This window comes from Varanus komodoensis, unplaced genomic scaffold (assembly GCF_004798865.1).
Source record: "Varanus komodoensis strain SLA01 unplaced genomic scaffold, ASM479886v1 scaffold36, whole genome shotgun sequence".
NCBI classification, from domain to species: Eukaryota; Metazoa; Chordata; class Lepidosauria; order Squamata; family Varanidae; genus Varanus; species Varanus komodoensis.
In genome coordinates this window covers 9,681,158-9,703,736 of record NW_025335873.1, presented here as the reverse complement: position 1 = coordinate 9,703,736, position 22,579 = coordinate 9,681,158, and the positions used below count along the sequence as shown (strand labels likewise).

The 22,579-nt window shown below is 59.2% G+C and overlaps 2 protein-coding genes and 1 long non-coding RNA gene across 4 annotated transcripts in view; 2 read left to right on the top strand and 1 right to left on the bottom strand.

Moving 5' to 3' along the window:
• The window catches only part of UAP1L1 (UDP-N-acetylglucosamine pyrophosphorylase 1 like 1), a 10,133-nt gene extending 2,734 nt beyond the window's left edge, over nt 1-7,399 (top strand). Inside the window, exons 3-10 of one of the 2 annotated variants that reach the window (XR_006415636.1) lie at nt 391-566; nt 1,299-1,471; nt 1,710-1,903; nt 3,276-3,416; nt 4,976-5,161; nt 5,619-5,685; nt 6,119-6,267; nt 6,816-7,399. Coding sequence is in view for 1 of the 2 variants with exons in the window: in XM_044439914.1 (XP_044295849.1) it covers nt 391-566; nt 1,299-1,471; nt 1,710-1,903; nt 3,276-3,416; nt 4,976-5,161; nt 5,619-5,685; nt 6,119-6,205 (1,024 nt within the window). In the remaining variant the exon portion in view is untranslated. Of the gene's footprint in view, nt 1-390; nt 567-1,298; nt 1,472-1,709; nt 1,904-3,275; nt 3,417-4,975; nt 5,162-5,618; nt 5,686-6,118 lie in introns of both variants that reach the window. The other variant, XM_044439914.1, reaches the window with a different exon arrangement.
• LOC123028266 lies at nt 5,971-8,243 on the bottom strand. The gene is made up of 2 exons (XR_006415637.1): nt 8,192-8,243; nt 5,971-6,250 (listed from the first exon to the last, which is right to left on the bottom strand). It is a non-coding gene; the product is annotated as an uncharacterized LOC123028266 (long non-coding RNA).
• A 164-nt stretch (nt 8,244-8,407) lies between these two features.
• Nucleotides 8,408-22,254, top strand: MAN1B1 (mannosidase alpha class 1B member 1). Its single transcript, XM_044439913.1, has 13 exons — nt 8,408-8,612; nt 11,458-11,566; nt 12,146-12,267; nt 13,489-13,646; nt 14,368-14,477; nt 14,659-14,844; nt 15,036-15,184; nt 15,734-15,922; nt 16,221-16,411; nt 16,687-16,807; nt 17,363-17,560; nt 17,925-18,056; nt 18,800-22,254. Exons 1-13 carry the CDS (start codon nt 8,451-8,453, stop codon nt 19,001-19,003), a joined length of 2,031 nt encoding a protein of 676 aa, XP_044295848.1. The 5' UTR covers nt 8,408-8,450; the 3' UTR covers nt 19,004-22,254.
• The last annotated feature ends 325 nt before the right edge of the window (nt 22,255-22,579 follow it).

The window sequence follows — 22,579 nt, the reverse complement described above, 5'->3', positions numbered from 1 at the left end:
CCGGAAGAGCAGGAGAAAATCTGAAAAACGCGCATATGGAATGAATGCCCACCGAGATGTATTTGTCCAGTTAGAAATAAGTCCCTTTGGGTTTTGCAACCTTCACTCCTGGGCAGGATGGCAGCTTACGGCGCTTTCCAATGCGCTAACGGAAACATCCTGCCCGGGAGCAGCATATGATATAAAAAGTGGTGACAGGAGGGATGGAACCAAGAGATGTGGGTGGCATTTCCAAGCAGCTTTAAAAGCACATGAGCTCTCGGCTGTAAGAGACCCGCGGGAGAGGAAGGAGGCAGAGAAGAAAAGTGCTGGGAGGAGGACAGGCCGGGGGGGGGGGAACGACTGTTTCTGGGTGGGTTCTCTAGCTCGTCCGTGCACACCTTGCTGCAGGTACATCATGACGAGCGAGTTCACCTTGGGGCCGACCGAGAGGTTCTTCCAGGAGCACGGCTACTTCCACCTGGAGAGGTCCAACGTGGTCCTGTTTGAGCAGCGGATGCTTCCGGCTGTTGCATTCGACGGGAAGGTGATCCTGGAGGAGCCGGGGAAGCTTGCCATGGCCCCAGGTGTGCTGCTGCTCCCCGCGGGGTTGGGTCGCGCACACTCCGGCCTCATGCGGAGCCTTCTGCGGGTGCCTGGCAGGGGCCTCTCTGAAGATTTGGGCGAAGCGACCTAGGCTGCAAAGGGAAGTTACAGCCGGTCACCCACTTGTCAGCCACATTGTGGAAGGAATGTGGCTCACTGGGGAGCCCGTGGGTTGCAGCCCAGAAGTGCCGGGTTCAGTCTGCAGGTGGAGCTGGAAGGCCACTGAAACCCGGGAGAGCTGCTGCTGCTGCTGAGAGCCAGAGTGGCCAGGACCGGGTGGGGTGGGCCCAGGGCCCGACTCCGTGTTCGGCTGCTTCCAATGTCCCCTTAGGATTAATTCAGCCCTTTAACTGGAATCCTAAGGACTGGGAACCGGCTGCATGCTTAGGGAAGGGGTTGATCTCGGTGGTGCAGCTCGTGCGCCCAGAGTGCGCACGAGGCCCTTGCTGAGGCTTCAGCCAGTCCAGGTGGGGCTGGAAAAACTCTGGAGGGGCGCCCTGTGGCCTGGCTGAAGAGCACGGCAGCGCCTGTGCGCCTGTGCGCTCGGCCTCCTCCAGACTCGCACGCGCTCCTCCTTGGCACCAGCCGAATCCACAGGTCCGAGCAAGAGCTGTGCCTGCGGCGGGCGGGCTGGGGGCCGCCTGTGCTTTGGCACGGCCGCTGCCCGCAGCGGGATGGTGCTGAAGGCGGCTGCCTCGCTTGCTGTGCTGCAGATGGCAATGGCGGCCTGTACCGTGCGCTGGCGGACAACGGGCTCCTGGAGGACATGGAGCGGCGCGGTGTCCAGTACGTGCACGTCTACTGCGTGGACAACATCCTTGTCAAGATGGCGGATCCCGTCTTCATCGGCTTCTGCGTCTCGAAGGGGGCGGACTGTGGAGCCAAGGTGAAGCCGCAGGAGGAATGGCGGGGGGGGGGGGGGCTCCGTCTCTGCCTCAGTCGTTCTTGGACCGAGGTGCCCTCGCCCGCCTGACGTGCAAGAGCCAAGCGCAGCGTTCGCCCCCTGCTCGCCCTCTGCCAGGGGCCCCCAGCGTGGCGTACAGGCGGCGCCACGCACGGCTCCGCCAGCGGCCGCCCCCGAGCCAACCCGGCCTCCGCTCTGCTTCTGCCTCCGGCGCGTGCAGGTGGTGGAGAAGGCCGACCCCGCGGAGCCCGTCGGGGTGGTGTGCCGGGTGGACGGCGTGTGCCAGGTGGTGGAGTACAGCGAGATCTCCTCGGAAACGGCACAGGCGCGGAACCCGGACGGCCGCCTGACTTTCCGCGCGGGCAACATCTGCAACCATTTCTTCACCCGCGGCTTTCTTCAGGCTGTTGCGGAGTAAGTCTTGCCGCGCCCACCCGTGCCACGCTCTTTGCCGCGGCTTCCGGGGCCCGAGGGGGGGTGTGGGCCCTCGCCGTGCTCGAGGGCCACGCCAAGCTGCAGAGAGGGACAGGCCTGCGTGGCACCTGCTTGGATCTCCAAACCGAGATGGTCCCCTGCAGGTTAGGAGCCTGCGGGCCGCAGGAAACCTGTCGGACTGGGAGCCGGCTTCGGGATCGGCGTGTTTTGTCAGGAACGGGGCCAAAGGGAGAGAGGCCGAAGCCCCTTCCCTATGAGGAAAATGCTTAATCTCCCCTGATCTGCTGCCCTCCGGAAAACATGTTGGACTACAACATCCATCCTCCGCAGCCAGCTTGGACACCAGCTCCAAGTTACCTGAGCTCTGATGCAGGAGGCTTGGTTTGCCGAGCCCCATGTGGCGGAACGCCACAGCCCCCCTCTTCTCGCTGCCGAGGCCCCCCCACGCCCGCTGACTGGTGGCAGGAAGGCAGCTCGCGGAGTCCAGTTCTCGCAGCGGGGAAAGCCGGGACACGGACTCACAGGCTCCTGGCCTGCGGCCGCGTCCTTCCTGACCCACACGCCAGGTTGGCCCCAGAGCTGTAGTGAAGACACCAGGCCGGGAAAAGCTGCTCCATGTTTGGCTCTGAGGGGCAGTTCAGGGGTTTCCTTTCTAACTGCCCAGTCCCATCTTGCAGAAATTGTCTCGAAAGAGTTTAAAAGCATCATCAAAACATTTTCCAGGGTCCATCCTGTCAGCTGCCAAAAATAATGCACTGCGTCAGCTTTGCTAGTCATGTGAAGCTGCTTTCCTTCCCTGAACCAAAAGTCCCCATCAGCTGCCTGTCTGGCGCATCGGCCTGTGGGTGACATGCCCTGGGTCACGCGGCTGGCTGGACACTTCTCCCGCAGAGAGAGCCGGGCTGAGCACGGCGGTCCTTGGGCCGGAGCACTTCTGCTGCAGCAAGGGCTGGACCTGGGATTCCTGGCGCGCTGGGCCTCTGCTGCACACACCTGCCGCCGGCACCCGTGCACGGCTTGCGAGGGGTCCTGTGTGGGGCTTCCAGTTGCTGTGGCTGGACTTCTGTGGCCAAGCCCTGGAGGTCCGCCCTGCTCTCCCGCAGCTGCACGAAGCAGAGGCAGGCGCCTCCGTGCCTGGAGATGCTTCGGACTCTCGCCTCCCATCAGCCTCAGACAGCCTCAGCAGTGGCCAGGGGTGACGGCAGTTGTGGCACAAGGCATCTGAAGGCCGCCGGGTTTCTCCCTGCTGCCCCTTCGAGGCCGCCCCTCTCCCCTCGCATGGGGTCCGGCAGCCCCCGCCGAGGAGGGCTCCCGCGCGGGGAATCTCACTGGCTGCCTTTCCCCCTGCCAGGCGGTTCGAGCCCCAGCTGACGTACCACGTGGCCGTCAAGAAGGTGCCGTTTGTGGACGAGGAGGGCAATCGGGTAAAGCCGCTCAAACCCAACGGGATAAAGCTGGAGAAGTTTGTGTTTGATGTGTTCCAGTTCTCTAAGTTAGTGGTGGGCCGGTGCCTTTTCTCTGTATTTCTCCTGTTCGGGCGGGGGGGGGGGGGGGGGCGTGTGTGGCAGTGCTGGCATCTCCTGGGTGCCAGGGGCTAATGGTTTTGTTTTCGGCATTCATGTGGCTGGCAGGATTTGCTACCGCACCCAGTGGCGAAGGGAGTGTCCTCAGTTCAGCCCCCCCCACCCCCAAACCACCCAGAGAAAAGCAGGTGATGAAGCCTGCAGAAGCAAGCTCATTTTGCCCGGTGTGCTGTGAGCTAAAAATGCCTTGTTGCATCGTGGCGGGGGATGAGTGTCTCACTGGGGGTGGAGAACAGCCTCGCGGGCCAGGGATGTGGGGGCGGTGGAAAGTGGGGCGGCAGCTGCAGGGGGTGGGGGGCACCCGCAGTCCCCGCCTCGTGGGCGAAGGAGCCCGCCTGGCGTCCTGCGGGGCTCCGTGCCGCAGTGACGGAGGGGGCGACTCCCCGGCCACAGCCTGCCCAAGTGCCCTGCCCAGTCCAGTCCCCAGCCGTCCTCGGCACCCCCGCCAGAGGGGGCCTGGAGGGCAGCAAGAAGGGGGGGGGCGGCCTTCTCGGCGGCAGCCCCCCGACTGCCGGAGGCTCCCCTCGGAGGCCATCTGGCAGAAGGCCATCCTTTTGGCGCCTCTCCCACCGAGGCACATGAAGGCCTCCGGGGTGTCCAGTGCTCTGAGGGGGGTGCCCCTCCCCGGGGCTTTAGGGCCTGTTTTGCATCGTACGTTGCATTCGCTGTTCTTGAATGCTGTTTATACTGTTGTATTTTGAGGGTGGCTTATTGTGTTACTGTGTTGTTGTGTTGATGAACTCTTGCAAACCACCCGGCGCCTGCTGGGTACCGCAGCCATGAAATTCACCATAATCATAATAAAGGTCCCAAGTCTAGCTGCACCCCGTCCCCTGAAGCGTGCTGCAGAAGTGGCGGGCTGTGCTTCACCGCCCCATCCGAGAGGAAACCCACGCGCCTGGCAGCCTTTTCCTGCCAATAAGCCTTGGGGGAATGGGGAAAACCAGTTGGAAAAGAGCAAACCGGCATGGCTGTGGGGAGAAGGGACGTGGCCGCCTGGCAAACGTCTGAGCTGTGAGGACAGAGTTGTCACTTCGGCCTTTGGTTGCTACAGCCCCTCAAACCAAGGGATTTTCCATCCAGGGCTGCACCCTGGTTCATTTGCACGCCCGTTGTTGGCTTGCCAGAATCCAGAGCCGAATGAAACATATCAAGGTTTCCCGATTATTTGTCAGAATATAATCAGTTGCCAGATGGAATCGGCGGGTTGGCTGGCCTGCCCTGAGGCTGGGGGGCTAATTCCCCTGCCTTCTGCCCCGAACGTATTTCTGTGCCAGCACCGCCAAGCAGGCTTTTGGGGGACAGCAGCTGCCGTTCCAGTGGGGCAAGGCAGCCACTCGAGCGTTAAGCCTGAAGCTGATGCGCTGCCCCTCTGCTGCTGGAGCCATCAGCCCCCCGGTCTCCTGTGCCAGGTGGGAACACAGCCTGGAAACCCATTTCAAGCCCCTGGTTCTTCCGCTTTTGCTAGGAACTTTGTTGCCTTTGAAGTCCAGAGGGAAGAGGAATTTTCCCCGCTGAAGAATGCTGACATGGCTGACAAAGACACCCCCACCACAGCCCGGCGGGCGCTCCTGTCCCAACACTACCGCTGGGCACTGAAGGCCGGGGCCAGATTTGTCAACGACCGTGGCCAAAGGACCCCCGAGAAGCAGAGGTGGGTGTGTCGCGGAATTCCTCCCTTTACGCGCTCTGAGGAAGTCTGTAGTTCAGGTGGGAGAACCAGGAAGCTGTCTGAGTGGCCAGCATCACTGGAATGGCATGGCTGTTGCCATGTCCGTATTTTTGTAAGGTTTTGTGCCCCCTGGGGTGTTGGTCTGGGAAGCCTCAAAAAGCCACCGTGCCCAAAGCAGTGGCTAAGGTCTAAGGCCGCTCTGCATTTATTTATGTATTTGGAATTGGGAAACCACTTCAAAGCAATCATCATCATCATCAGTGAGATTTGGGGGCTCAAAGATGGCTCGGTTACCCACTCTGCTCCTGGAATCTTTTTCTGCTCGTCTTGTGAAGTCCAGTTTGGGTTCCTGGAGCAGTGTGAGGAAAGCACTCTGCACATGTTCCTGCACTTCACTTAGTTGCAGCATGTCTGATTAATGGCATTTCTCTCTCTCAAGTTTATTGGGGGATGAAGATCCACCCGCCGTGTGTGAGATTTCCCCTCTAGTATCCTACTTTGGGGAGGTAAGAGTATGATTTTATATTTTATGAACTTGCCTTTACAGGAAAGGATCATGTTATTTCTGGGGCAGAAATGAGGTGATGGGCGCAGCAAAGCCCTGAGATGTAGGGAAAGTTTAGCAATGGAAAGGTGGCTGCTCAGCAGTGGAGCCCGTTTTGCATGCTGAAGGCTCTGGGTTCAAATCCCAGCATCTCCTGGTAGGGTATGGCTGGAAACGTCCTTCAGTTGAAACTCTGGGGGGCCATTGTCAGCCAGGTCAATGACACCGCGCAGAAAGACTAGGGCCCTGTCTTTTTTCTAAGCAGGGCGAGGAACAAGATATGCTATTTAATATTTCATTCATTATCTGAAGTATGTTCACGTAGCTTAGGAGTATCTTCCCCAAAAGAACGGAAACGGACCCTCACCTGCCCGTTCCCCTTTCTTCTGTGACAGGGTCTGGAGAAGTACCTGAAGGCCAAAGAGCTCCCATCGCCGTTTCTTCTCGATGAAGGCAAAGCTGAAATGCTAGCCCGAGCTTGAATGAAAGATAGTGCATTTCTTATTTCTGAAGACCGCTTTTTTCTCCTGAAAAAATAATCAAGGCAAGTGTTTTAATGAGAGAAGCTGATTCTGTTTACAATAATATCAAGCCAAAGTCAAGTTCTCCCACCCCGCTCCTTCTGTTCTTTGGTGGCGTGGCAAAGCTACAGGACACCTGCGCTGTGCCAGAGTGTTCTTTCCCGCTGGAAGGCAGTACAGGTGGAAACAGCAATGCAGGAGTGGACCTGGCCTCCTGTGCCATGCCGAAGAGGACGCAGGGGCTGTGCCGGATCAGGTGCCGGCTGGATCTAGCCCAGCATCCTGTTCCCACGTGGGCCAACCAGCTGCTCCCCTGAGAATCCCCCATGTAAACCAGGAGGGCAGCCATGCCCCTCTGAGCTGCCCCTGCAGCTGCTGCTGACCTTGCGGGTAGTGGAGACCACCTACCCTCGAGCCAGCAAAAGGCCACGTGACACGGAGGCTGGAGGCAGCTCCCTGTGGCGCCTGGCCTTCAAAACCGGCAGCCCGTCTGGCCAGAGCGGGAGGGGGCCAGGACCGCTGCACTGTGCGCTGCATGCCCGAGTTCTCTCATGCAGGCTGTCCTTTCTAGAGGGGAGCTGGATTTCAGCTCCCAGCAGCCCCAGCCAGGACACCTGATGTGTAGTCCAGCGACATGTGGAGGGCCCACGGTTCCCCCCTTCTGCCCTGGAGGGAGGCCCCAGCCCTCGGGCGCCAGGATCACCCCCCTGCATCCCGAATGAACATGATGGCGAGTCTCGGACTGGGAAGGGTCCCCCTCCACGTGCACAGGTCAGTCTCAGCTCTGACTCCCTGGAAGACCATGCTCTGTGGCCACGGGAGAAAGCACGGACTTCGAGGATTGGCACAGGAGGACTGGGTGACAGATTGGTCTAACTGGTTCATTTTGGTCATGCTTGCTGGAGAAAAGGCATTTTCTGGTATTTGGGTCCTTGAAAAATCGGGCCATCCCACTGCAAGCTGCTGTTTTTATTGTATTTGCCTGGAGCCAAGATTTTAACTTCCCATCAACTGTTGGGTGTGCAGTTTCTCTCTCTCTCCTCTCCCGTAAGTGCCTTTTCAAGACTGATGCGGCCGCATCTGCCCTGGACTGATGTAGGGAAATGGTCTTGTATGTTTGTAGACTTTACATATTAAACATGCTTCTAGAAAAGACATGTGGCATTCTGCATTTCTTTTTCCAAACTAGCCTCTCTCCAACACAGAGACACATCAATTGTAGCACTGGGAGATGTGAAAAAATATGTCTCCCATCCGTGGAGAATGAAAACGTGGGGGAGTTTGATATAACGAATGAAATCACAATATATAAACACTTAGGGATGTGGCGGAATAACACAATAGAGCCATTTCAAGAGGCTTCAGTTGTGGGACAGGAGTAAGCTTGATTCCAAAAAGCCTTTGGACACAGTGGCCTTTAGAAATATCTGTACTTCGGAGTTCTGGTTGATAAAGCTGGATCCAATGACTTCTGTTTAAGTTAATTCATACGAATGATGTTTATGATAACAACGATGCAAACGTAGGAATCATTTATATTTAAGGAAAGGATTGGGATGCCAACCACTGTGGTGGGCGGCGCATGAGCCAGCCGATTGCTTCTAGGCCGTACAGGTGCTGGAGGTTTTGTGCCGCCATAAGGACTAGCAGCTTCTTTTAAGAAACCAAGCCGAGCACCGCGCCCGTCCCGTCCCGTTCCGCGCGGGGCCACGGCGGGTTTGTGCCCCGGCCGCCCCTCCACGGCCCAGGTGTTGCCACGTCCATCTCACCACCGGAGGGAAGGAGGCCCCGGTCTGCGGCCGAGCGCCGGCGCCACCGCTCCTAGAGGGAGGGGAGCCGCTCGGGCCACGCTGGCTGAGGATGACGGGTGCTGTAGTCGCTGCGCGAGAGGCAGAGTGACCCCCCCCCCCCGCCCGGCGGGCCCGGGGCCGCTCCGGCCCAACTCACCGCAGGGGCCGGCGAGGAGCCGCGGGGGGCGGGAGGCCTCCTCGCGGTGCGGGGCCCGGAGCCGCGCGCCCGGAAGCGCGGCGTTGCCGGAAGGCGCGGCGGGCGCGTCGCCAGGGCGGGCACCATAGAGGCCGCGCGCAGCACGGCGCCAGCGCGGCCGCTCTGCGCTGCCCTCTCTCTGCCCAGGGTAGCAACGGGACGAATCATGGCGGCAGGCGGAGAAGCGGCCCGCGGCTCCTGAGGGAGCGCCACCCCCGCCATGTACGCGGCCTCTTCTTCCGCGCCGCCGCCCCAGCCGCCGCCGCCCCAGCCGCCCGCCCGGCGGGACTTCATCTCGGTGACGCTCGGCCCCACCGGCTTCGAGGCGCTGGGCGGCGGCTACAACAACAGCAAGGCTTGGCGGAGGCGCTCCTGCCTGCGGGTGAGCGGGGCGGCCATAGAGTCGGGGGGATGGAGCGGCTCCGCGGCGCCCCCTGCAGGAGAGGCAGCGGGGAGCGAGGGCTGCGCCGCGCCCCTCGCAGGCGGGGGTGGGAAGCGCAGGCCGTGGCGAGGCTTGTGGCCTCGTGGCCGGTTATTTGGAGGGGGGAGAGGGTCCCTCCTCCTCCTCCTCCTCCTCCTCCTCCTCGCCGAAAGCAAGCGGGCTGCCGTCCAACAGGTGCAGCTGCTGCGTCCCTGCCCCAGCACTGCGCCTTAAAATGGCCAGAACAGCGGCCTGCGCTGCGTTGAACGCCAGCTGAGCGCCAGTGTTTGCCTGCACTAGAAATGGTATCATGTTGACTTTAGAGATAGGGGATATGTTATTGCCTTTGAAGCTTTTAAAAATATTCACAAAAGGTGTTCAGTTTTTAGAGCAGTTACTGGAAGGTTTATTTTACTGTGACTGTTTATGTGTTTATATGTTCATTTATTGAAAGGGCAGGGCCAGAAGAGACTGGAAGGAAAGGAAGAACCTGGCAGACGCAGGACGCTGCTTTAAGCGCAATCTTACATGTTATTTAGATAGAAAAAGATCTCGCATTCGGCTAGGGCATGCTGGAAGTTGTAAGACTGTTCTGAATAAACTTGACTGAGATTGTGTCCTTATTTGACTTACTTAACTTAAAATAAACAGTTCAAAAATCTTGAGGGGTTTTTCAGTTATTGGGATCAAAAGTAGGTGGCCGCTGGCCTTCCAAATGTTTTCATTCCCAACCAGCAGTTAATAGTAAGCGATGATGGAAATTGTAGTGCAGCGACATCTGCGTGGCCATATGTTCCTTGATCACCGATTTGGATCTGGGTGCTCTCCAGATGCTTTAGACTAGTAATTTCTGACTGCGGACCAGGCTGGCTAGACCTGATGGGAGTTGGAGTCCTAGCTATCTGGAGGTTACTGGATTGCCTTTATCCATTCCTTCTGCATCTTTTGGGTCCCTTTTTTCTCTTTGAAAGGCAGGGTAGATAGGTGTTGTTAGGATAAATAGGTGTATTTTTTTTAAAAGGCATCCAGGAACATTGGATCCCTGCTGGAGTGGCTGAGATGACCGAGCATTCAGATGCCCACGGGGGCTAAACAGATGAGTCAGGGAAGCTCTTTGGCCGGGCTCCGAGGGCAGCAAATTGCTCTGCGTCTAAGTCTCCCACATCTGGCACTTGGAGGTTTGATGGCCCGTGAACATGGAGGGCTTCCTCCTCTGATGTTCATGGCTGCTCAGGACATAGCGCGGGGTTCCATCTAGCTGAGGACCCAGAGAGGCTGACTCGATCGATGCTCTATGTGGCTCAGAGCAGACCTCTCTTCCAGCGACTCCCTGGCAAGTGACACCATCCTGCACGGGTCCAGGGGGAACGTCCTGCAGCCCTCCGTGGCTGGGAGCAGTGGGGATTTTCTCTGCCTAAACCCGTGTGGGATCATGACCTGGCAGACCGTGCGACCCGCCTGCCCGCCACAGCCTTCCCTGCCAAAGCATCCTCTGGGCTGGGATCCCCGCTGTTGCAACGCCGCTCGCCTGCCGGGTGCTGGGCCGGGGAAGGCCGACCTTGCTGTGCAGACAAGAATTTCCTCCAGAAGCTGCTTTCACCAATGCAGCCTCCGCGCTTGGTACTGGTGGCGCATGCTGCACCTCAAGCGGCTGGGCATGGGGCCTTCTCTCGCTGCTGAATCATTGCAGTAGGAATGGACACGGGGCGGGTGGGCACGGGGGCGTTTGGGGTGAAACAGCCAGGTGGCTGCCTCCCTCCTTGTGACTGAGAAACAAAAGCTGAGCAGAGAGGCCTGGCTGCATTTCCTTTGGCAGCTGGTCATGGGGAAGTGAGAGGAAGCCCAGCAACCCTCCTGCACAGACTGGCAGGTTTGGAGGTGCATGGGCTTCACACACTTCCAAGCCACCAGCTCGTTTTTGGCCACAAGGGCTGCGGGTGTATAAAGCCCGGAACCCCTGTGGATGACGTCAAAGGCTCTGGCATAAATATATAAATCGGGCATCATTGCTGATAAAAAGCGGCAATAATGCACGACAACACAGGAACAACAACACGTTACAGCCAGCATCACCAACTGTTGCTGCAGCTGAGCCTGAAGTAGGGCTGAGGTCTGATGATTGTTCAGTGGTGTTCTGTGGTTATAATGTGCTGTTAGGGCTTTCCATATGATCTCTTTTTCTTTTTAGTCATAGTACTCAATTTATGTCAGTCTTTGGGTGTTTTTACTTTGTTTTGAGTGCGGTCTCCCGTTTGCTGGTTGTGTGTGTGCGCGGGACCCCCGTGTTAAAAGGAGCATGCCTCTTGAGTGCCAAATGCTGGAGACAAGCTGCAGGAGAGGTCCGCCCCATTTCTGGGGCTTCCCACAGGCATCCACTGCGGAGGCTAGCGGCACCCCCAGTGGGGCTCAGGCCTGATTCCAGTGGAGCTGCTCTGAGGCTCATACAAAAGCCTTCCGTAACTCCCACTCGCTACCCCAGTTACGCATCAGACTGGTGCTGAACTCGAGTGTTTTTTCCCATCCGCTTTCCTTCCGCCCCCAGGATTAGATTTCAGATGGTGAGCATTGTGTGACAGAAATATCCCCTTCCCCAGACTGCAGTGCGCCCCGCATGATAAATACTGTATAAATAGCCAGTGGAAGTGCGCTCTTGCTTCAGTTATCCGCTGTGGGGAGAGAGGGCAGGTGCGAATCAGGCGTCGCCGAGTGCAGCTTGTGATCACTCGGGCAGACACCTGTGCTGTCAGTGTGTTACCCGTGAAGAGCTGAAGTTGCGATGCCTCACCCTGTGATGTTTTGCTCTCAGAAATGGAAGCAGCTGTCCCGTCTCCAGCGGAGCGTGATCCTCTTCATATTTGCCTTCCTGGCCGTCTGTGGAGTCATCACGTACGCAAACACGGCCGACGTCTGGAAAAGTAGGTCCACGCGACTTTCTGTCTCCGAGTGGGGTCACAAGGTTTTAATCAGTTGCTCCTGAAGGAAGGAGCTGCACACGTGTGTTTGACTGGAAGGAAGGCAGTCCCCCTTAGTTCAGTGAGGTTTATTCCTATGTAAGCAGCTACAGGATCGCCGCCTAAAGCTGTTCCTGCATTAGTCCTCTGGGGCAGGATCTTTCCCTCTTGTACCTTGTGAAGCGCCACTTCTCTCGAAGACGCGGCATGCGGTGGTGACGGTTCCCGAACCGCTGGCGTGTCCGTGGGTGTGGAGGGGCACGGATTAAACCAGCAGGGGAAAGTTGCAGTGCATGGACCACAGCGAAGGGAGCTCTTATTTAACTTCTGCAGCTGTTTTGCCTTTGGGGCATGACTGAAGGAAACAAAATATTGGACCCGGTGCCCGTGTTTCGGAGGTTTCGTCCCGGGCTTGTTCTTTTCTTCTCCACAATCCTGGCACAAGCCAGCCTAAGCGGCACGAGAGCCGTTCCCCAAGTCTCTGGCATGGATTTCACTGCGTTGCATCAGGTGCCGCTCACTGCAGCTCATTTCTCCGTGCAGGCACGCCCATCGGACCTTTGGAGGAGCAGAAGGCCGACCTGGAGATCCCCGGGTTGAAGCCGGCCAATCAGGCCATCCTCCCCATACCCCAGAAAGCCAGCCTTGGAGAGCCCTCGCTTCAAGTAATTCCACCCCCACTCCGTGGGACATGCCACGGAGCACAGCCCCTAATCCGTGGCTGGCTTCCTGTCAGTAACGGCGGTCTTGCAAGCTTCCGTCGATGCATTTCTTGCTCATTTACGCTGCCAGAGCTCTCTGCCTGGAGAAACCCCTCCCTAGGCAGACTGAACCCCCTGCCGAAGCCTCGCAGCGCTGCGGACGATCTGGCTGTTCCAGGGGGCCTGCTCAACTCATGTGGGGCGCTGGCTGGGCCTTGGAGCCTCGCCATGTCCTCAAAGGCACTGGAGCAGGCCCGGCGCGCTCCGCTGCGCTTGCGAACGGGAGGCTGTTCCTGGGGTGGCGGGGAGGCAGCCACCCCTCAGCAAAGCCAGCTGCTGGGATTGACCTGCTCCAGCCTCCGTGATGCCAGCCGGCACAGAGCGGGGCCGGGTGTGCTTCTGAGGGACCACACGGCTGCCCGGACTGCCGTTTGAAAAGTAACCAGGCCGCAGCCAGGAGGAGCGGCTGCTGGAAGCCACACCGGAGGGCCTTGTGGAGGCACCGTTCCTCCCGGGCTCCGTGCTTGTGTGGCCCGGCCCCGGCCCCGGCTCCACGGCGGGCCTCGCACACGGGTGTCTGGCCAGGCGGTGCTTGCCCGCATCCCCGCCAGCCAGGGAGACGAGGCCAGTGCGCATGCCCCGCGGCCCACGCTGGGCAGAGGGAGCGCCCGCGAGCTCACCCGGGAGCGCCGTGCCAGGGACTTCTCTCCGGCAGAGCTGCCTCAGAAACTGGCAAAGGCCCAGACCTCCCACTGTGTCCGAGGAGGGCAGCACTGTCCGCTTTCAGGGAAGGAAGCTTGTCTTCTCTCGCAGAGGTTCTCCAGCAGCCATGTGGGAAGCAGGGCCGCACAGGCGACTGAGCTTTGTCCTGCTTGCAGCGGGAGGCCACGCCAGCGTTTTGTTTGCCTGACCCTCGACCTTGTCCTGGGTGGGAAACACGTCCCTCGCGGAGGAAAAAGTACAAAGGACGTTCCGACAGGTGTCGGCTCCCAGGCTGGCCTCGGGCCAAGAAGTGCAGCACTTAAAAGGAAAAGCCGCCCCCCCCCCCGGTCTCCCCCCCCTTTGCTTGCCTGCCAACATTCTTGCTTAGCAAAGGCAGCAAGGCGAGGGATTAATTGCCAGTGTGAACAATCCGGTTCTCTCCCTGGGCAGAAGTAATCGCCCTCTTGCTTCGCCTCTCCTCAGAAACCTCCGAAACAACTTCCTGCCCGACGAGGGTCCCCTAACCTGCAGATAAGATCGCCTCGGAGGGACACGAAGGAGAGGCCACCAGGAGCGGCCGATGCCGAGGGAGACGCCGGCCGGCCTGACGCGGAACTCAAAACAGAGAAGCCTGTCATTAGGTAGGAGGGCTGAAGCCCGGCCAGCCTTCCCCACCCCAAAGAAAAGGGTCCGGCTCCCCAGACTGCGTAAGCCTCGCAGAGCCCTCCTCTTCCGTTTGCTGGGGGTGCCCGGCGGAGCTCGGGGGGCTTGTGTGGGGCACCTCCGGGCGGAGTGCCGTCCCTGCGGCGCCACCCAGGCAGACCAGGCTTGCTGCAGGGTGTCAGCAATGGAGGGATGGTGGCTGGACCAGAGAGGCTCAACTGGCGAGCCGTGATGCTGAGGGTGCGGGAAAAGCCCAGGCAGGCCTGGAGGCCAAAGGAGAAGCCAGAGGTGGTGCAGCGCAGGAGGGAGGGCGGCAAGCGGGGAGAGCGGGATTGTTTCAGCAGAGGGGGAGGATGCAGGGACTGGATGGGATGGCTAATGTCCCGGAAGACAGAAACATGACAAATAAAAATGTGGGAGAGCGCCGGTGAGAAGGTGCCACTGACAAGAACTCTTGGAGTCCAGTTCTGCAGCCAGCCGTGAATCCACCTGAGAGTTCTTCCCTCTGGCCCCCTTTTCCTGCTCCTCCGGGTATGATAAGTTTTGCTAAAGGCAGGATAGATTATGCCTGCTGCATCCCCACATTCCTGGCTGGAGCAGTGATCCTTGGGAACATCTAGGAAACGCCTCCGCCTCCGATGACACCTTTGGCCACGAGCTGGGAGGTGCCATGTTTCTGGAGCGCGTCTCCTTTTCCAGCTGGAGAGGAGCTGTGATAGAGCCGGAGCAGAGCACGGAGCTGCCCTCCAACAGAGGGAAGGAGCTAGACAAGCCCTCGCCTGTGGACTTTGGAGACCAAAAGGAACCAGGTAGTGGCCCGGGGGGGCCCTTGGCTGCCCACCAGGCTGCCCCTGCCCCCATTTTATGGGCCTGCATGCAGCAGCTGCTGTCTCCACTGGATAGGGCTGGCTGCCTGCCTGCTGGAAGTGCCTGGGAGAGACTGAGCACCAGCCACAGCAGGCAGCCAAGTCCTCTGCCCTTCCGTTCCAGTTCCCCTCAACGAGCGCCAGCTGGCAGTGATCGAGGCCTTCCGCCACGCGTGGAAGGGCTACAAGGAGTCTGCCTGGGGCCACGACGAGCTGAAGCCCATTTCCAAGTCGTACAGTGAATGGTTCGGCCTCGGACTGACGCTCATCGACGCACTGGATACCATGTGGATTTTGGGCCTGAAGGAAGGTGTGTGGCTTCTCCTTCCATGGCCCTCTCACTCCGCTTCTGAGGTCCTGCTCGCATTGCCGGGGATCGCTGTGGGCGAGGAGGGCGTCTGCCTTCTTGCCTGCAAGATTAGAATGGAGGGAGGCCTTCGTCTGGGGAGGAGACCTTGAGCAGGCCGAGCAAATAACCTTCTGGCCTCTTCCACGCTGCAGAGTTTGAAGAAGCGCGGCAGTGGGTCTCCACCGAACTCAACTTTGACAAGAACGTGGATGTCAACCTGTTTGAGAGCGCCATTCGGATCCTGGGAGGCCTGCTGAGCACCTACCACCTCTCAGGGGACAGCCTCTTCCTGGAGAAAGCGGTGAGTCGCTCCCCTTGCACCTGGCCATCCAGGGGCAGCTCCCCACCCCCTTCCCACTCCCCTCGCCCGCAGCAAGCTCTCCAGAGTGCCAGACCCGCGTGCGTGGATAGTGGCTAAGGAGGCTCTCGGGGCACCCCCGTCTCCCCCCAGGATCCTGCAGATCCGAGGGTCTGGAGCCCCTTTCGCATGCTGCAGGTCCTGGAGGGAACCCTCGGGGGGGCCTCGTCAGCGGAGCTTGACTTGGGAGTAAACATGCAGAGGGTTGCCCTGCCAGCCTCCTACCTGCAGGTCCAATTCTTGACTCATGGGCGATTTTCGTACTTCTGGACATTTCTTGTGGGAAAGGAGAAATACTGTGTGCACGTGAACCCACACACAAACTAGATAAAGCCTTGGGAGCAGGCTCGAAACCCCGAGTCACCAAGGCTTAAGTTTGGAGGAGGTTTACAAGCCGCCCCACAAGAACAAAAAGGTTTCTGACACGGCTTCTCCCGACTTGTTCTCTTCCTCTCCTCCACTGCCTGCACTGCACAATCTGTGGCTGTTCAGAAAGATATCGGGAGCAGGCTTATGCCGGCCTTCAATACCCCTTCCAAGATTCCATTTTCGGATGTCAACATCGGCCGGGGCACAGCCCACCCTCCTCGGTGGACGTCCGACAGCACGGTGGCTGAAGTGACCAGCATCCAGCTGGAGTTCCGGGAGCTCTCGCGCCTCACCGGGGAAGAGAAATTTCAGGTACTGGAGCTGGCAGGGCTGCTGGGCACTGCTCCCCTCTCTGCCGCTGAAGGAAAGGGGGCCGCCGGCCGCCCGGTTCGGCTCGGCTTCCCAGCGGCAAGGAACCCTGCTAGCCAGCTGGGACTTCTGCGAAGGCCACCATTTGGCCGGACAGCTTTGGAATGAGGGTCCTTGGCTTAATGTAGCCAGGATATTACCGGCTCCTCCGCGTGCCAGAAAGTGCGGTCCGGCCGGCTTGGTTTGGACCTTGCCCGTGGGTGCGCAAGAGGCCTTCCAGCTGGTTCCTTTGCGCCTGCAGAACGCCGTGGACGGGGTGATGCAGCTCGTGCACTCCCTCGCCGGCAAGCACGACGGCCTGGTGCCCATGTTCATCAACACCAACAGCGGGCAGTTCACCCACCTGGGCGTCTACACGCTCGGGGCCCGTGCGGACAGCTACTACGAGTACCTGCTCAAGCAGTGGATCCAGGGGGGAAAGAAGGAAAACGAGTGAGTCCCTCCCCGCCCGCGGAAACTCCTCTCCACCCGCTTCCTCTTCCCCTATGTGCTGCGAGGGGCATTCTGCAGCACCTCTCCAGGTTTGATGGACTGCCAGCCCCATCATCCCCTGGCCTAGCCAGCTGAGGTACAGAGGATGCAGGCCCGAAACCTCACGGAGCTCTCGCTCCTCTCTGCACCGAGGAGACCTGGTGGTGGGCTTGCTGCCTTCGCTGACACCAGCGATAGCCTTAAGAAACCTGACACGAGTGTGATTTTCACGGCAGCCTCCTGGAGGATTACGTGAAGGGCATCGAGGGCGTGAAGATGCACCTGCTCCGGAAGTCCCAGCCGAGGCGACTGACGTTTGTGGGAGAGCTCGCTCATGGCCGCTTCAGTGCCAAAATGGTACGCTTCTCTTCTCGGCAGTGCGGGTGCAGGCGGGAGGCCCCCACGCCGTGTGGGGGAGAGCCGTGTTCTGCAGGGCGTCTGTCAGGTGGGCGATGCCGGTTAGTGCTGAAGAGGGGCAGTGCAGAACCTGTTCGGCTCTCAGCGAGGGGACCTGCCGGGGGGGCACCTTCACGTCCTGTGAAGACCGTTGGACGGCCACTGCCTGATCTTTCCCCGGGAAGCACAGACCAGCTGCGCTGCCCCGCGTCTCTCTCCGTTCCCTCTCCCTTCTTCCTCCTGTCTGTTGTTACTTTAAATGGCGAAACCTGCCCTGGCCACTGATGCAAAGGCGGCATGCGAGAGCGGCCGGCAGCGGCAGCCCGTGCAGAGGCCCAGCGGGATCTGCCCAGGGCGCATGTGGAGCCCCTCCTCCTGCGCCCGAACGGATGCCGGGGCTTCGGAGCAGAGAGGGGGACGGACGGGCGGGCGGGCGGGCGGGGGTTGCCGCGAGACAAAGCTCTCTCGTGCGAGACAGGGCACGGCCTGAGCCAGCGCTGTGTGCTTCTTGGGCAGGACCACCTGGTCTGCTTCCTGCCCGGCGCACTGGCTCTCGGCGCGCACAACGGGCTGCCCGCAGACCACATGAGCCTGGCGGTTGAGCTGGCGGAAACCTGCTACCAGATGTACCGGCAGGTGGAGACAGGCCTGAGCCCGGAGATCGTCCACTTCAACATGCACGCGCAGAAGAACCGGAAGGATGTGGAGATCAAGGTGAGTCGCCCGGGGGGCGAGGCGGGGCGGCCGCCCTGGGCACTGCCGCTGCCTATACTTCCTCGGCATAGTGGCCTTTCCAGTTGGGGAAGGTGGGTGTTGGAGTACTCAGCAGAGACGAGACGCCTCATGGCCACCTGTTCCACTCTCGTGCATGGAGTACGTTTTCTTTACACCTACACACTATAAACACGTAATCCGGTCTCTTTGTCTATCACAAATCAACTGTGCCATGAAAAGTGAGGATGATGGCAGGGTCAGGGACGGGCCCCCGCTGGCTTCCCTCTCAAGGCTGGGGCGCCTCATTCCTGCTTAATGGAGCAGAAACGGGCCTTTTGCAGCGCTGGCTGTGTTTCTTCTCCAGGCTGCAGACAGACACAATCTCTTGCGCCCGGAAACTGTGGAGAGCTTTTTCTACCTGTATCGCTTCACTGGTGACAAGAAGTACCAAGACTGGGGCTGGGAAATCTTGCAGAGCTTCAATAAATACACACGGGTAAGGCGGACCAAGAGCCCAGCGTGAGAAGAGCAGCGTTCCCACCACGCGCGCACTCGCGCGCACGCCTGGCCTCGCCCCGCGGCTGTGCCCCCTGCAGCCCTCCGTGGCCCGTCCAGTGGGAGGGCTGGTGGAAGTGCAGCCCCCCGTGGGGGTGTGGAAGCCTGGCAGCCGCCTCTCCTTCTCTGCTAATGTTGGGGTGTCGCTGCATCAACTGCAGCGGGCCCACGTTTTAACCCAGGGCTTTGCCCAGTTGTCTTTGTATTGGCCGTTTTGCTTGACATTGTGGTTTATCGTGGATTAAGCAAGGCAGGATTGCTGCCCCCAGTGGGGGCCACCAACTTGCAGTGTGCTGTCCAAACCACGGATTGTGGGTGGATAGCCCTCAGTCAGACAGCGATGGCCGGGTGCGTGTGCCGTGCCACGACTCCCGATTGTAGGCTGCCCGTTCAAGACGGCAGCTGCGCATGCATCGTACGCCCTGTGGCTAAGCGTGGGGTGAACTGACGCAGGGCAACCCGTCGTGTCCCGTCTCTCGGTTAACACCGATGGGTCTGCATCGGAGCATCTCCTGCTTTCCCACCTCACCGCAGCGCCCCAAAGTCGCTTATGCAATAACGAAAAACAAACGGTAAGCTGGCAGGAAACGCAATACAGCAGTCGCCACATGGAAGCAGGCAGGGAGCATTGTCATGCGCACGTCGTGTTACTTACGCCTCTCTTCCCGGGGTTCTCCTGTCCAGGTCCCTACAGGTGGCTACACATCCATCAACAACGTCCAGAATCCCAGCAATCCGGAGCCAAGGGACAAGATGGAGAGCTTCTTCCTTGGGGAAACGCTCAAGTACCTTTTCTTGCTCTTCTCGGACGACGTGAACTTGCTAAACCTGGACAAGTATGTCTTCAACACAGAGGCTCACCCCCTTCCAATCTGGCCGTCGGCGTAAAGCAGAGCCGGGCGCCCGTCGGTCCCGGTTCCAGGCGTGTCCTGACTTGTGGGGGTCTGAGGGAGGTGTGCAAAACGCTTGTTTCTTGCTGGAGGGCTTGTCGGGAAAAAGGCCCAGGCGACGGAGGGAGAATGACTGACCTGGATCCAACCACCCCCCTGTGTCCCCTCTCCTCTCCACCAAGACATGGACACATTGCAGGGTTGTGCTTGGTGCTGACGAAATTTGAGGAGGAGCAGGGCTCACGTTTTGCCGTCGAGGGCTGCCAAGGTGTAGGTTTGCCTTGGCGAGGAGGTTCCCGGCACGGCGAGAGGAAGCTCCTTCGCGAATGCCGAGAAATCCCGGCATTTCAGCATCGTTCTGTGCTGTGATCCCATGCCATGTCTGCACAGGAACGGCAGGAAAAGCAGGAAATGGGGCCCCTGCCCCAGACTCCGCAAGCAGGGTGTCAGCGCGACACCGATTCTCCAGTGTCATTCCGATGCAGGAGCTTGTCCTCCTGGCAGATCAAAACTGAACCTTACCCTTTTGCAATGCGTCGTACGAGGGCGCTCTGTTTCGAGAAGCGTTCCGATTACGCTCACAGAGTTCGCCCCCCCACTGTGAATCTCCGAGGGGCTGAGTGCAGGCGGCTTGCTGGGCGGGGGAGCCGTGTAGATACCGGCACTGCGGTGTGTAATTTCTTCTCTGCAGAAATGCAGGAAACAATGTGAAGAGAGAAATGGGTCTTTAAAAAGAAGGGTTGTTGACACAGGAAAGGGTGTGCGTGTGTGTTTTGGCTCAGGTATCCTGACTGAAAGCTGCTTCCCAAGGCTACAGGGGACCTGAGCAGCTTCCTTGTCTGGACTGGGAGCTGTGCCTGAAACGGAGGGGTTGCTGTCCTTGCGTTGCAGTGCGTTGGCTCGGTCGGGCTTTGCTTTCGAGTTGGAGTCTGGCGTTACCTTGAGGGGATGGGCAGAGGAGCCTGGAATCGGGAGTCCATGGCATCCTTGGGGGTGGGATTTGCCCCAGGGAGAGCTGGATGACGATAGCTGCACTTCTTAGGAGATGAACGAGTGTGGAGGGCAGGCTGACCCTCCTGACTACCTCTTGCTTGCTTGGCCGTCTGGAAGCGAACGTAAACCTGGAGCAGATTTGTGGAAGCACCGCTGGCGCTTAAAACACTAGCCAAGGAGGAACGAACCCACGGAAGGGGCACGTCACGGCATGTGTCACAAGACGGAGGGGCCTCGAAAGGGCTTCTTAAGGGAAAGCCCAGTCGGAGGACGGCAGGAGTCTCCGGGGGCACGGTGGCTGCGTGGCGGTGCTCCTGCGCGAGGAAGAGGCTTGCAGGCTGGGGCTTGCTGCCCACCCCCGGGGTCGGCCGGGTGCTCGGAAGGCTCGAGCGGCCTGCGGCTGCCAGTGAAGGAGGGTCCTTTCTCCCCAGCGTGTCTTTGGCCTCTTGTGCTGCAGCTGCACGTGGATTTCATGCATGTACTTTTGGAGCGTCTGTGCAGCTGCTCTTCCTTCTTTTTGGTTTTGCTAATGCTTGTGCAGTTTCCTGCCTTCCTTCCTCACCATCATTTCACAGGGGGAATCTTATTTTGCGGTTGGGAGAGGGCGCACGGGACCGCCCTTCCTGGGTTTGGGGCAGGCATGCTGCTCGCCCCTTTTGGATCAGCCCATGTCCTTCACACGTGCCAGGCAGCTCGGTCTGCCAAGCGCTACGGTTGGCACGCCTCCTTTGAATGATGCGGGTGGGGGCGGCCTGTGGGCCAGAATCGTCCCGCGCCTGGCCTAGAGCTGCATGAGAGCGCACCGCTCTGGCCGGTGTGGTTTTCCCGCTGGCTCCCGTTCCTGCCAGGCCCTTGTCGTCTTCTGTGTGCATCTGCAGGCGGCGAGAATGGCTTGGAGCACGTCTTCCGTGAGCTTGCCGACAACGGCAACTGCAAGCGATCCAAAAAGCGGCCTGTTAGAGAGGGTGAGGTCTTGGATGCGGCCTTACCAGCTGGGACGGCACCGTGGCCGAGAATCAGAACCACGGGCCTGGAACGCCACAGCCCAAGCCCCACAGACCTGCCGGGGGGCAGCTACTCTCCTGCAGCAAGCCTTCCTCTGCTCTCGAGAGGGTGCAGCGACGAGCATGCTGGGCCCACCTGGCAGAATTGTCGTTAGGGTTCTGGGAGTGCAATACAGAGTTTTGCCCGCTCAAGACACAATACAAAGGCTAACAATGATTTATGTCCAGTCTCCTGCTGGAACCACGTAAGTGCACCCTGGAATTTAAAAGCCATACGCGAAAGCCCCAGTTCTGGGAATCCGACACTTTACTCTGTACCAGTCAGTGCCTTCTGTATATGAAGCAGGAGGCAGGCAGGGGGTTCGTGGAGCTGGAAAGGGCGGGCTTCCACTTCCGGGAAAGCCATCCCCGCACGCCCGAGTCCTTGGGCTACTGGGTACCCTGGGTGCAGAATCCTGGCTCCTGCCCAGTGGCAAATAGATGAATGGCCCACATTTGTGGAAAGAGGCTTTTGGTGGTGCAGAATCCGGACTTCCCGCTCCCTTCAGCTGTGTCAGTGTAGTGAAAACTGGGCGTTCTCTCCACAAAGGCCAAGCCCTCGCCGTCCTCTTTGCTTGCGTGGCTTTTCTCTCTCTTTTTGTAAAGGAAGAGAAGTTCACGGCTCACCGCTTCCAGAAAGGCGCTCTTCTCGCTAGCTTCCTCACTTTGCATTGCAAAGCATGCAGACATTCCTCGTCGTCGTGTGTGCGGTTGTTTCTGGGCCGCTGCAGAGTGGCGCCAAAGAACTTCCTTTTAATGCTGCTTGTGAACACTGATGTTTTCCTGCCACGTCTTAAGAGGGGAAGGGAGTCTTGTCTTCTGTTAGAGGATGGCATGAACGCGCAACCGGGAACCATGTGGCGACTTGCTGCAAACCAGTGGCCACAATTTACAACTGCCCGACCTCACGTCTGCCCTTGCCCTCTGCTGAGGGGAGCCTGCTGTGCGCCCCCAAAGCTCTGCCCCCCCACCCCCCCATCCTGCCCCCTTTTACCCTGAAAAATGCTCGTTTCTGAAGCCTGGTTGGTGTGTTCCTTGTTCTCCCTTAAGGGAAAAATCAATCCCTCACTGAATGTGCAAAAGACTGTGTGTGTGCTCCAATTTTTCAAGAGGCAGAAAAGATTATCTTAAAAATCCAATCCCTCTCTTGTATTAGGTGGAAGCTGATCTGCAGAATTCTATTCCACTTTAATAAACTTGTAATTTATTTTGAGGCACTGTGTTTGTCTGCGACTTCCTGATTCTGTGCTGCCAAGCGCAGGCGCTGCTCGATCCTGCCTTCCAGCTGATTCACGCTCCAGCAGTGCCGGACTTGGCTTGGGCCCGGCCCAGCCGGGAGAGCTGTCGTCCACACACAGCCTTTGCGGCGGCCTAGGGCTGTCGCTGAGGCAGGGGCCCGAGGCGCCTCTTTGTGTGCACGCGGTCTGGGGCTCAATCCCCGGCCTCTCCAGTAACAAAAAATCAGACAGCGGGTGATGGCAAAAGCCAGCTGCCTCCGCTGCCCAAGGCCCTGGAGAACCTCGGCTGGTCTAACTTCG